The sequence below is a fragment of the Xiphophorus maculatus genome, chromosome 15, assembly GCF_002775205.1.
Source record: "Xiphophorus maculatus strain JP 163 A chromosome 15, X_maculatus-5.0-male, whole genome shotgun sequence".
In the NCBI taxonomy this organism is placed as follows: Eukaryota; Metazoa; Chordata; class Actinopteri; order Cyprinodontiformes; family Poeciliidae; genus Xiphophorus; species Xiphophorus maculatus.
In genome coordinates this window covers 1,493,573-1,507,756 of record NC_036457.1, presented here as the reverse complement: position 1 = coordinate 1,507,756, position 14,184 = coordinate 1,493,573, and the positions used below count along the sequence as shown (strand labels likewise).

The 14,184-nt window shown below is 36.5% G+C and overlaps 1 protein-coding gene across 1 annotated transcript; it reads left to right on the top strand.

Annotated features, from left to right (window-relative positions):
* The first annotated feature begins 3,142 nt into the window (after positions 1-3,142).
* On the top strand, positions 3,143-9,385 carry c15h1orf198 (chromosome 15 C1orf198 homolog). The gene is made up of 6 exons (XM_005803432.3): positions 3,143-3,472; positions 5,279-5,329; positions 5,419-5,544; positions 6,205-6,372; positions 7,209-7,568; positions 8,606-9,385. Exons 1-6 carry the CDS (start codon positions 3,167-3,169, stop codon positions 8,660-8,662), a joined length of 1,068 nt encoding a protein of 355 aa, XP_005803489.2. The 5' UTR covers positions 3,143-3,166; the 3' UTR covers positions 8,663-9,385.
* Positions 9,386-14,184: the final 4,799 nt, after the last annotated feature.

Sequence of the window (14,184 nt, the reverse complement as noted above, 5' to 3'; positions counted from 1 at the left end):
TCAGTTTTTAAGACTTTTTCGCCATAATTTTTTTGGTCAAACTCAAGAGGTTTAGCAAAAAATATAAACAAAACACTAAAGAAAGTACAGGACAGTGGTGGTCCCCGCTAGCTAAAAAGTTACCTAACCTAGCCGCATTAATCATAAAACTTTATTCCGCTAATATTGAAGCACTGAAAGAAGGCAGCATTTAGTGGAAGCTAATGCTAAAGCGCTAATCTCAACCATACTGATACAAAATGACAAGAAGTCTTGCTACCCTCAACAGGGTTAAATTTGTTACACACCTACCTGTATGCTTGCTTTTCAGGAAGTGGCTCTTTGCAACAGACCTTTCACTCAAGGCTTCATTTTTATAACTGATGAGTTTTGCTAACACTGTTGCTAATTTTGGCTAATTGCTTTCACTCAGAAAGCACTCCAGACTTTAGGAGATTTTACATTATTGTCTGTAGAAAATGCCTTCTGGGTGCAGAATAAGTCATTTACTGAACCTCATCACGAACAACGGGACCGCTGCGTAAACAATCTTCACCCCTTCAAAATAAGAGCATGACTATAAATGTCTAATACTAGATAACCAAAACTTCAACAGTTGAACAAAAAATGAACAGAACTTTATTCAACTGAAAGTTTACAAAACAGCCAAGTAAATTAGCGCTTTAGAATTTACCAGGAAAACTTAATTTAGCCTGAATTAAAATTAGCCTGTTAATTAAATATTAACAGATATTTAATATTAGCATATGGACAGATTAGCAGAAGTGTGGCCACCGCTGGTACAGAACATGAAATGATTACAAAAGCAAGTAGGGCTCAAATGAAACCTTAACAAACTGTTACATGTGAGTTTTTTCTGCTCAAACTCTGCAGCTAACACTCCCTAGCTAGCCTGATTGAACACACTAACTCCCAATCACTTTCATCTCTTTTGTGTTTTTGTTCACTGTGTTCTCTTCTCTCCATACCAGTTTGTTTATTTTGGCCATTTTTCAAATCTTTTCCCTCGTATTTTTGTTCCCCTTGTGATTTTTGACTCCTTCTGCCTCTCTTGTACTGACTGTGGCTTTTCCTTGAGCTGTGCGTTTAACTCCAGTCTTCTTAGTGCTTTATTTAAAAATAATCTGATTCTTTGGAAGAAACATACTAAGAAATTAATGATGATTCAAGACATTTCTACAGTTCTTGAAATCCCCTTTATTCGCCAGAACATGAATCAGTTAACAATGATTTCACTGCATTGGGCAAGAGTTTGCTGACATCTCAAACACCAAACTGAAAAGTTATGTGTAGCTTTACCAGCTAGAGGCAAAAAAAACACTTGAGTCTTTGGATGTCCTGGAAACGTAAAATACTCACTAACTACTCACTCATAGTTCTACTCTGTTATCTATGTGGTACAATATGTAGAAACATATTGCATCTTAGGTTGTACAAAAAATTACTGACACAAAATCTGCTGTAAATGTGTTTCACTTTTACAAAACATTTTTATCTTTAGCTGAGTTGTCAGTAAATGTGTTTATTTTATTAATTCACACTGACAGCACTGTGGAAAGGTTTGGACTCCTCCCTTATTTCAGTATTTTTGTTTGAACTCTGAGTATTTTTGACTGATTTTCCATTCAATCAATTTTTAGCGATGTTTTTGCTGCTGTTTCACTTAAATTCTTATATCCACAAAGGGGGCACTGTTGTGTTTCAACACAATAATTATTTTAAATTGAATTTTTAGACATTTTATTACATTGACCATTTCACACAAATATAACTCATCCCCATGTTTTTAGTTTAATCTGTCAACAATAGAAAAGAGTCCATATTTTTACAAACAGAAAATATGATTTTGGGACCAACAAGGTTAAGACTACTGAGCAATTAGCCTAGAAATTTAGCATACGGTAGACAATAAACAATTATAAAGGATGATGCCTTCTTCAGCTGTCTTGTTGTACACTTTCCAAATTCTTATGTTTTAATTTCCTCTGGAAGTCACAGAACATGAAGGAACCATGGAACGAACTGCTAACCTGGTTTTGCATAGCTGGTCATCCAATATCAGAAAACTAGAAATATAAAAACTAGAAATTTGTGGTGTTTAGACAATGCTCTAGTAAACGTGGGGTCTGGGGGGGGAGGGTTCCTAAAAGGCAGTCATTGCCTTTATGACTCCAATTCAGCAAAACAAGTGTGCCTTCACGAACGTGCACAAATCCATACACTGATTGGGAGTCAACATCAAGATGTGGGAGGGAGAAACTTCCCTTTTCCAAAACAATCACTTGTTCCATTGAGTCACAGTCGACTGATGCAACCGTAGATAAAACTGCTTGGGGTGAATAAAAAAGTAAGAAGTTATTCATCCCTATTTATTTACCAACTTCATAGAACCTGGTGAATCATGAATCAACTGAACAACTGGATATTTTCAGTTACTGTTTCTCATTGGAACCACTGCTGGCATGGCGAGTTCAACCAAAGTCACGTCAGCAGAGAAAATCAGGCTCCTCTTTCAGTCAGAGGGGTGGAGCACCAACAGGTGCCGTTGGTGACATTTTAGAGACTTTTGGAAATGTTCTGAGTTTTCTGTGTTTTATTTCTGGAAAGTTTGTTTGTTTTTTCTAGCACATTTTTGATCATTTGTAGTGATTTTCTGAGATTCATCTCAAATTTATTTATTTTTTCTAGCTACATTTTTTTACTTTTAAAACTCAGAAACTTCTTTTTTGTTGTTTTTTATATAAATTTATGCAATTAATCTCAAAATTTCAAATTGTTTAGTGAAATCTTTGACTTATCAAACTGAGAAATTCCCGTGTTTTTTCTAGAAAAATGTAGACTTTTCAAAGTCAAACTCTTGTTTTTCTTAGAAATTTTCTGAGATTTTTTTAGGAAATGTAATCCTTTTTATTCTATCTACAATGGCCTTACTATGGCCTCGTAGATATAGATGCAGTCTAAGTGAGAATAGCATTTACAGTCCGCCCATGTTTTAGCAATAAAAGATGTCAAACCAAATGGAATGCTACTTTTTTATATATTTTGTTCCAGTACATCCAAAGCACCAGCAGATGGCGTCAATAACACGCACAACGGGCTAGTCCCGCCTCTTCTTCCCAGCTTCCGTTTCCTCTCAAGAAACAACAACAGCTGTTAGTAGCTAAAAATGGCCGCCGCTACCATGGCGGGGCTCGACGCCCATAGGATGGAGAAGAAGACGTTCGAGTACTTTTCCTCCATCAACTCTATGGCCAAGAAGATCATGCAGGAGCGGGAGAAAATCAAATCCGACTACGGCTCGTCCTGGGAGAAAATGACCCCGGAGGAGCAAGACAACGCCATTGATAACAGCTTGATGGACCCTCACATCAGAGCCAGATATGCTATGCATAAAGTGGACCGAGAGGAGGTGGTCTGTTACCCCAGACTGCTCCTCCAGACGGGTCAGAAGACAGTCCACTTCGGTGAAGAGGTATTTCACATCATTTCAGTTTGTATTTGAAGGTTTTTATGGTTTCGTTGGTGTGGCTGCTAACAATAGCCACGTAGACGTAAAGTACTTCTTTGACGTCACAACAGATGTTTTCACGTAACGCCTCAAAGAATGAATAATAGCATAAATATTTAGTGTTTTGATTAGTATGTATTATAATTATTATTTCTTTTTATAAGAAATAAATCATTAATATATTGTTAAATTTTTTAATAGTTTGTTTCGATTAAAAACTGGTAGATGAAACGTATAAACAGGGCCGGATTTACAATGACGTGGGCCCTGGGCTGTAAACCATCTGGTGCCTGATCCACTAAAGAAAATTTTTATTTTGCGAACGCAAATTACAGTGCATTAATAGGTAATTCTATACATAATTAGGTATCAAATAATGGTGGTAGGTGTAATAGATCCCTTGGCCACTAACTACCCCCCAAAATTACTATAAATTTACAATTTTCAAATACATGAGTATTGTTTATATTAATCAAATTCCTAAAATATTACTACAACTCACTGGATATGGGCATATGACTCTTATATAAAGTACAACTACTGCAAACATTCATTCATAAAAAATAAAATAAATTGTGGAGCTTCCAAGAAAATCGGGGCCCTGAGAGTTCTGCCATCAGCCCGTTCTAAAGCATGGCTCAGTGTAAAACTATAAAAAATGAATAAATAAAAACACCACAGTATCAGTATCCGGACTTCCCTAAACTGAATGTGATGTTTTGGGTAAAAGCTTTGTAAATAGCTTATAAAAGTAAAGTAAAATGGCTGAAATATTACTTGAACTATGACCCCAAATCCCAGAGGAGTTGGGAGGAAGATATGAGTTGCAACATAAAATGTTTCTGTGATTGAATTTTGTGTTGACTCAACTAAATATTAACATGGGAGACATGTTTGCAGCAGGTTTCTGCTAACAAAGCATCTAAACATATAATTATAATGACTAAAGTTGTTTTTGTAGACGCAGCACTGATTCATCTGCTGTGTCAGTGATTTTGTTCTTTGTCTTAAGTTTGAGTCGTTCATATTTCTATGTAACAGTTGGAAGGAAAAAAAACTATTTAAAAACTAAAGTTTCGACTCACAACAAGTAATTCAGCTAAATAAGTTTTACCAATGTCAGTATATTTAGCTCCAATTCAATTGTATATTCCCATTATTCCCACTGTGCTATTTAGTTCTAATTATACAACCCAATAGTCAAATGTAGTTATTCTTGTATTGCCTAGGGCTGCAACTTACTATTATTTTAGTTATTGGTTATTCTGGCAATTTTGATTAATCACATTTTAAAAATTGGCACATTCTGCAGATTTTTCATTTAATCACTTGAACCTTTTATATACAATATTAGAAATACATCAAAAGATGCAAATAAACAACTAAATTCCCTTTTAAAGGAGAAGATAAACATGTTATTGCCTAAGATGCAAAAAGATAGCATTACGTTACTGAGTTTGAACTGGGTGACGTTAAAACTATCCCCCTTGAGGAGTCTTGGGTGAAACATTTACAGACAAAGGTGTTTTTATCTTAAATGCAAAATGTATTTATATATTTTTTATACTCTCTTGGCTCAACTATTGCTCTGTCTGTGTGTTTTTTCAGCAAATGTCCTTTTTTGAGTCTGTTTACTCCAGTTAACAATTAACCGATTACTAAATTAGTTGACAATTATTTGAATAATCGATAAAACATGATGAATCTGATTAATTGTTTCAGCCCTAACATTGCCGATTGGTAAAAACCTCTGTTTTCTATTCTTCATAGGACATGACATGGCAGGATGAGCACTCTGCCCCGTTCTCGTGGGAGACAAAGGTAAAACCTGATTAGCTGGAAGGAGCCATCTTCATTGTGCAGACATGTTTCTGTATGTACCAAAGTGTTTAAAATCTGATGTGTTTCAGAGTCAGATGGAGTTCAGTTTGACGTCAGGTTCTGCAGATCAGGTGACCTCTGCTTCACAAGCCGACTCCAAAAGTGCAAAAGCTCCTCATTCCAATCAGCTTGGGAAGAGTACAGCGGGAGCCAAGGTATGGATCACACTGCAAAAACTCAAAATCCTACCAAGTATTTCTGGTTAGTATTTGGTGCAGATATCTTGGCACAGTTGAAATAGGGCAAACTAACTCACTAGTAACTTTTCAGTAAGATTTCGGAGCTTGTTTTATATTAGCAATTCTTGAATATTGATTTCAATAACGTGCTAGTTCCTCTTGTTTTACTATAACATGGGAAAATGTCTTTACAAGTGAAATAATCTGCCAGTGAACAAATTAAATTGTTACAGTGGAAAATGTTTGAGGCAATAGAAGGTATTAATTTTTTTATAGCCACACTTTTTGCATTTTCTTTGGTTTTATAGTTAACAGGAACACGTGTATTTAGTGACTTTTATTCAAAAGCACCAAAATATATTTTTACTTAATTTCCCCAAAAATGTACAAATTTTACTAAGGCAAATGTGCAAAACGCTTTTTTATATTGGGGATATAATAATTTATACACGCATTCTTACAAAATGTCTGACTAATTTATTTATGTTATTTATTGCATGCTTAGTTTATTGTTGAGCAGGTAAAATTAGATTTTTATTGGCCATGACTTTACAACTTTTGCCCATGAGACATAAAGTTTGGACACTCCTGGCCTCAGCATTGTAGGCATTTCAAGACTTTGTGTGATCTGTGTAGGTTTCTGTAAGTGAGGGCCGAAGGCCGGAGGAGGAGTCGTCCTTCTGGAAGATCAGCGCTGAGAGGTCACGGCTGGAAGGAGAGAAGGCCGATTTCCAGTCCCTGACCCCGAGTCAGATCAAATCTCTGGAGAAAGGAGAGAAGCCCCTCCCCTCCTACCTCAGACAGGTAAACTCTAATTGCGTTTCTACTGACCGAACAGTTACACAAATTGAAATATAACAAAGAAAATGAACTTGCCTAATAAAAACACGCCAATTTTGAATGAACACGATTTTCTATTAAATGTTTTTGCGCTAAGATGTGGCTTTTTGTCTGAATCAAAATAGATGTATTTCGCAAAACTGCCATGGAAATATTTTTTTCATATCATACAAGTTGTGATGAACAGCCGGCTGAATTATGAATGCAATCATATGTAGCTGTTTACATGCGTCGTTGCCATGATTTTTAATGACTGATGGGAGAAAGCTTATTCACGTGATTTTAATTTTTTTTCTTATTTAATGGAAATACCGCAATTGCAAAATTTTCTTCTTTTTTTCTTTTACATTAGCGGAATAGAAAAAATGATTTGTGCAAATTTGTAATGGAAACACAGATATAGAGATTTATACCTGTGGTCAATTTATCGGCGCCGATTTCCTTAGTTTTGGGAAATGATTGGTGATCGACCAATACTTATAAACAAAGCTGATCTTATCTACTTTAGTAAAAATCAGCCGCTGTCCTCTTCGCCTCTGCAGTGAGAGAAGTTTGACCGGCCCACCAGTTCATGTCTGCATGTTTGCAGTTAACAATAGTCGCCCCACTGTTTCCAACTCAGCAACGTTATTGCTACATTTAGCAACATTGACAAAAAAAAATTTATATCAGCCAAAGTCTGAGTCAGCAGGTCAGGCTTTTTAAAGTTTGGTGATCGTCCAGAAAACTGCAATCGGTGCACTCCTAATAGAGATATCATATATATTCTATTTTTAATACTAAATTAAATCTTTCTTCAGGAGAGTTCTGTCATCTCCAAGGAGCCTGAAGCTGCAGAGTCTCACCCTCCGGCTCCTGCCAAGTCCATAAAGCCCAGAGCCCCCAAGCCTCCAGCCCCGCAGCTCCCAGCCCCCGCGGCTGTCAGTGCAACGCCTGCGTCCATCTCCATCGCACCCACACCGGCGCCGCCCATCGCCGCCTCATCTTCGGTCGGAGGCTGGGAGAGATCTCAGAGCACCCTGCCGTCTGTCAGCAACACCCTGGATGAAATGTTTTCATCCAATCTGATATCGAAGCCTTCAAAGCCCGGCGGCGCCGCAGAGAAGGACAAAGCGGAGGAAGTTTCACCCCCCTTGGACGTGAGCCCCACCTTTTCCCAGGTGAGTTCTGAAACTGATCCGCGTTTCTGTGTAGGTTTTAGTAAGTTTCGTATTTCTAACATCAAAGAGACATTATGTCTTAAACTCAGTAGCGGTTTCAGATATGAGCTGCCACAATAATAAACAGTTGCAGCCTATTTCTTTATTTGTATAGCAATTATTTAACGAAGGGAAGGACTTTTCTTAGCAGTTGGAGTTGTGTAAATTTGTGTTTCTTGAAGTGTAAAAGTGTAAACTGTCTTATTTTAAAGAAAAGAGTTTAAACATTTCTTGTCAGTTGTCCAGTGACATTTTTGTCTTGGTCAAAATGCAAATAAACATTTTATGGCCTAAAATGCAATAACACATTTTAGGTCATAAAAATATGATCCTTTGCAGGAAAGGATTCTTCACCTGCAGCAAAAAGAACAAAATTCATGACTTAACATCAATACATTTTAGGGCTGATCTGCTTATTACTATTATTATTTATTTTTTAGATTAACCGATTAATCATTGGCTATTTAATGGTGCTTAAAATATTTTGAACAGAATTTGAACCAGGTGAAGCTAAAACTGACACTTTAGGAGTTCTGAGTAGAACAGATTGTTTTCTCCTTATATGCAAAATGTACATGTATATGCAAAATGTCCTTATATGCAAAATGTACATGTTTTTTGTACATTTTCTGAATGTTTTTGTTCTTTCAGCAAATTGTCCTTTTTAGAGTCTGTATACTCTAGTTAATGATTAATCAATTACTTAGTTGATTATTGCAATAGTCAATTCATTACAATTAATCACTTCAGGCCGAGTCATCCACAATCCCATTTTTACAAATTTTATATTAAAATTTCTCACCTGTGATTAACATTTTTTTATTGTTTTAACATTGGATTAAAAATTTTATAGAAAATTTCTGTAAATTTAAACCTGATAATTTTACATCTTTGCAGAATAACTGAAGGGAACCCATGCTAAACCCATTAGGTTTTAAACAGTAAAACAACCAGTTCACTCTAATTTCAGCAGTTCTGTTGAATCGCTGTTTTCACAGTTCAACACCAGTAACAGCATCCTGAAGACCGGATTCGACTTCTTGGACAACTGGTAAAATCCACAGCCGAGAGCCGCCGCCATCATCATCATCATCATCGCTTTAGAGACGGACCACATCACCATGACTACAAACATCCACGTCCAGATTTAAGAGTTGCTCCTGAAAGACAACGGCATCGATTCTCTCTGGCTTGTTAAGACATTAATTCGCCACCTGTGTTACTTTTTGGCTTTTCTCCAAAGTAGAAGAACATCTTGTTTTTTTATGCTATAAGTCTGGATGCATGATATTAAACTGCTTACACACACAATTATGAAACACTAGAAGCATGTCATAATTCAGTCCAAAACTATCATATTGCTTTTGTTTTTTGTGACTATAATTTTAATTTATAACTATCTAGGGTTTAGAGTTAAGGCGATCCTTTAATGCTGCAGTTTTAATATAAATATAGTAATTTAGAAGCAAAATCATTAAAAATTTACCATAATTCTGTTTAGTTTTAAACTGAATGCTCAAACCTGCTGAATGGATTTAGCTTCTTGCCACATCATTCCATCACAGCTGTGTGTTTTGATAAAATATGCATTGAAACATGTTGGTAAACAATCACCATTACAGTGATTGGTAGTGTTTGTCATAGACTAAATACCTAGAGTACTATTTTACTTAGTTTTATATTTATCTGCTAATTTTATCCTCAGCTTTATGTGTACAGACGGTGAACTCACATTGTGAGGTTAAAGATTGAAATGAAGTAAAATAATTAAATCTAAATTGTGTCATGTCTTTCTTTTTGAGGCTTTTGGGTAGAAATGATTAAAGATGATAAATGTTATTACTCTTCCTCTTTAATTGTATTGCAGCTTGTAGCTCTTGAAAATTATTTCAGACAATTATTTCATCAATGCATAAAACATGATGCATGTTTAATATTTTTAAGATATTCAGATTGACTAAGATTTGAATATTTTTTATTCTAAAATGTCTAAATTTGATGTGTAGCTAAATAAATCAGACTTCACATGTAAATTTGATTAAATTATGAGGAAAACTGTTAGACTTTACCCAACACTCTTCTGACAAAACATCTTGATTAATTTTCCAGCTCTTTAACATTCATGGATTCAGCTACAATTTAAAATCTTAAATGTGTAGGAAATAAGGAAGGTCGATGAATATGAGGCAAAGAAAAGTTTGTGTTCAGTTTAAAAACAACCTCAATCTGGAGCAAAGCAGTTGCTCTGCCGGGTATTTATAGAATCGGGAGCACTGCTGTTGCGTTTCCTGCATATTTTATGCTTGGGGAATGGAGAGAGCATCATTAAAAACAATCAAATCAATAATTTAAGGTCCTTTTAGGGCTAGCACACTGAAAATAATCCAGCTCCCAGATGCTTAACCCTTAGTTTAGCCTAGCTTAGCATAAAACTTAAAAGCTTTTCCTAAACCAGTTATGCCCGAATCCAGTCCTCCAGATCTACTAGCCTGCAACTTTTACATGTGTCCTTTCTCCAACGCCTGATTTAAATGAATGGCTCCTCCTCAGCAGAGGTGAATGAATGTTGATGAGGAAATTCAGACGTTTGGTTCCTGTGATTTTAGCAGGGATGCAGGTAAAGGGACTTGTTTTTAACCCGTCCTAAGTCTTCTGGGATATTACTTTGCAAATAATAAACAAGACTTGTGACCTTGTTTAGAAATGAGGGTGTTTTGAACTCAGTTAAGCTAGTGATCTTTTCTAATGCTAACTAGCTTAGCGTTAGAAGCTATGCTAGTTCTAACTCGCAATGTAGAATCCAGACTGCAAAGCTTTTTCTAATCTATAGCTAACAATTCACAACATATTTACTCTGAAGGTTCATTTTAAAACAAATAGGTCCAATTAATATGTAATTATATTGAAATATATAATTAGATAAGTTAATTTATATAGATTCAAGTAATTCCAGTCAATTTGGTTTGTAATACGGTTGAGATTGGCAAAGAGTTGACCAGATGTGGTCAAACAATTGAGCCACTGACTAAAAATAGATTTTGCAGCAATCCGTTTCTCTTAATTTAAAAACCTGTTTAAATTTCAGCTTTCATCGATTCTCATGAAACTTGAATAATGACTAAAAGAATGAGATTATACATGCAAATGGTTGAAATGGGCTTCCTGGAAGCAGAGCCCAAAAAATGCCTTTTACACTGTTTTCAGTCGAAATGATTTACAGTACAACTGATCAACCGAAAGGTCATAATTTAGATTTATCCAGAGACAATAACTGTCTAACAACTGCATTTATTATCTATCAGTTTAACAAACTGTGCATTTATGTTATTCCTTACACCGAACTGAGGCACCTCTGTCCAGTTCTGCCTCCACCCGGCTCTTCCAGAGCATGAATGGCTGCTTTGTGTTCAGAAAATATTTAGGTAGAAAAAAAGTGTAGAATATTTGAGTGAATGAAAATGATTGCCAGTTATTAAACAGGGATGTCTCTGTTTAAAAGTATAACCTGAGTCTATAATTTTTAAAAAGCACAACGGTGTGCGTGTCAGTAATCCTCAGAGTAAGAAAAGTTACTGTTTTTGCCTTAAATCTTCACTGAAGCATTTAAGATGTTGAACTAAACCCTGTTTCTAGTTGTTTCCAGAACTTCCTAGATGTTCTGGAAACAACCCAGTGAAAGAGTCTTGGACGCCCAAGCTGCTTGTACTGCGAATACTTTTGATTCAACAATTTTGGCCAATGTGACAAAAACCTTGAACACCTCTGAACTAGGTAAAGCTGTTGCTTGATTTAATGAACACATTAGTGCTGAAAAACGTACCATGATAAAAGGGTTTTATATCAGTCAATTAGTGATTAGTTTTTTGTTTTACATATGTAAAATACTGCGGATCTGTTGGCGTGACCTTTCCGTGGTTGTTTTATTCTTAAGCAGCTACGATTAACTGTAGCGAAACCTGAAACTGCTGCTGCGCAAGTTACTCAACAGGTTGTTTCTAGGTAATGTAAAGGAAAATGATTATTTGTTGGTGCTTAATACAGCTAATATACGACACGTGTAAAGGTATAGCCAACACTTTTATTTGGAACGGTTTTCTGTTGAGCATGTGGGAACTGGGAATGGCAGACAGGCAGGCAGGGCCCTTTTTTCCTCCCCCTTTTGACAGACACAGCAATAAAATTTACAATTCCGATAGAGCAGAAGAGACTTCTTGGCGCCAGGGATCTTCCGTATCAGGCAGAGATGACCACGGGGTAGTCCGCCCTTTGCTTAGATAAAAAACAGACACCTTTGCTATAAATCAGGAAGTCCCAACTTTCTTTGGGGGCCTGAGGGAGTTCTAATTGGTCGAAGAGCAGAACGCCTTCTTTGCATATATTAAATAGGGAAACACCCTTTTGGTTTATAGTTTCAGGTCAGCACCGGAGAGTTGAGAGTTTTTTCATCTTTTCTCCACGTGGGCGCCTTTGTCTGTCTCTGTGTTCGTTTGTCTTCCCTTGTGTGTTTTTATTTTCATGAGAAAATGCATATCTCTGTATCTCTGCAGCTTTGTTGTCGATTGCTCTGTATGAATTAAACTCTGTGATCTGTGACGTCATTCTGTTTCGCCGTACTTTTGCAGCCGTGATGACATCCGCTCGCGACCCGGCTAACAGGAGGAAAAGGAGAGCCATGCTTTTTCCAAAATTTAAGCTAACATAATAACTTTTCTCCTTAACAGTAACCAAAGAATGAGTGAGTTAGTTGATGCCACCAACCTAGCTTAGCTAGCTAGCCGTGAGAAGTTTAGCTGCTAAAGTTTTTCCTCTGCCTACATCTCCCAGAATGTAGGCAGAGGAATGTAGATTATTCACTGGACCGGAGTCCAGTGAATAATCTATATATTGAATATTGATGACATGTCTATCACAATATGTATTGTTTTTGATTTATCATCTAGAATGCATATGAAGAATTAATTTTTCTCCCTGTACCGTTTAGCAGCTAATGCTATGGAGTCACAGGAATGTATTTCTGCTCCACACTTCATTTCATATTTCCGTCAGTGTGATGGAAACAGTTACTTGGGTCATAAAAATATTTTAGGCTCAGTTTCTTCTCTCCTGAACTGACCCTTTTACATAATTCTTAATTACATGAACCATCAAGCATCCAATAATACTGAATTTAACACCGCACAACAAAAATAGACCAATTGAAAGCAGATGCTTATCCCTAAACTGAAACTGTAGCATATATAATTATTTAAGGGTTAATATTTAAAACACTTCCATGTTAGCTTTGCTAGACTTTTTAAGTGGACACATTTAATTTTCTGAAGGCAGAGTTGGGGTCTGGAAATGTTTCTGGTATTTCTCATGTTACTGGAACAGCTGTGCTGAAGAAGACGTCCTGCAGACTCAAACACATCTGACCCTGAAAGTCCCAGCCGCCGCTGGCGCGACGCCCGGGCGCTGCCTCGCTCGCTTCTCTGGAAACTCTGCTGGATTCTTGAGGCGTTTTAACTGGCACGCTTTCCGCTACAACCTCAAACACATACGCACACACAAACGGACACATGGCCTCTTACATAACTACTTTTGTCATTATTTCTTGAACTGATTTACAGCCCATATTTCTGCTCCCACTAATTATAATGAAATAGCTTTTCACACTGATCTGATATATAGTCTAATTAACAAAAGCGTTTCTGCCAGTAGACCTGTTTGCTTAGATGGATCAGATCCAGTGCAGTGAGGATGTGAGCCAGAAATAACACAGCTAGCAAACATGTAATCTCATTTCAAGCTTTAAATTTCCATTCAAATTAAATCATTTATTCACGGACCGCACAGTTCTTTCCACTGATTATGTCAGATGATTTACATCATCAGGTCTGAAGTTTATCATTCGCACTGCTGCTGTCCGGGAAGTTTTACGTTTTCATGCCAAGAAACTTTCTGTTTATAGGTAAATCTCTGGGTGACATGGAGATTTCTGACAGTCAGCTGAGTAAGCATGAGGGGACAGTGGAGAGGAATCACTCTGTTTTAACAATAAAAAGGTTAAAGGTTAAAAAGACAGAAAGGAGACAAAAAAAAAGTAAGATACTTTTAGGTTCTTTGTAGTTTACATGTTAGATCACATACAATTTGAATATATTAGGAAACAAACAACCACGCAAAAAATAAAGTAAAATAAAAAAGTGAATTGAGCATTAAGACCTGCAGTGTGATCGTAGCCAAATATAATTATAATCGGCTGCTGTGAAAAAGTCGAGTGTGGGTCAGATAGGGTAAAAAAAAAAAAATCTGATTTTAAGTTGCATTCGCCTGGTGTGTAAATGTAACAGGAACTGATTTGTCAATCGAGTAAAAACACCAATAAAGTAAAATAAGAGCTTGTTTTGCAGTCGTTGCCATAGGCACCAATGATGCAAGCAAACTAGAAATCATTGTTAACACAATTTCAATTATTATAGCTCACACTTGGGTGTTGCTTGTGTATTTTCCCAACAGTGGAGAGGTTATATTAGGGGTAGAAGTGGTTTCCACAGGACAGAGATCCATGGGAATCCACACTGCTCTCACAAAGCGT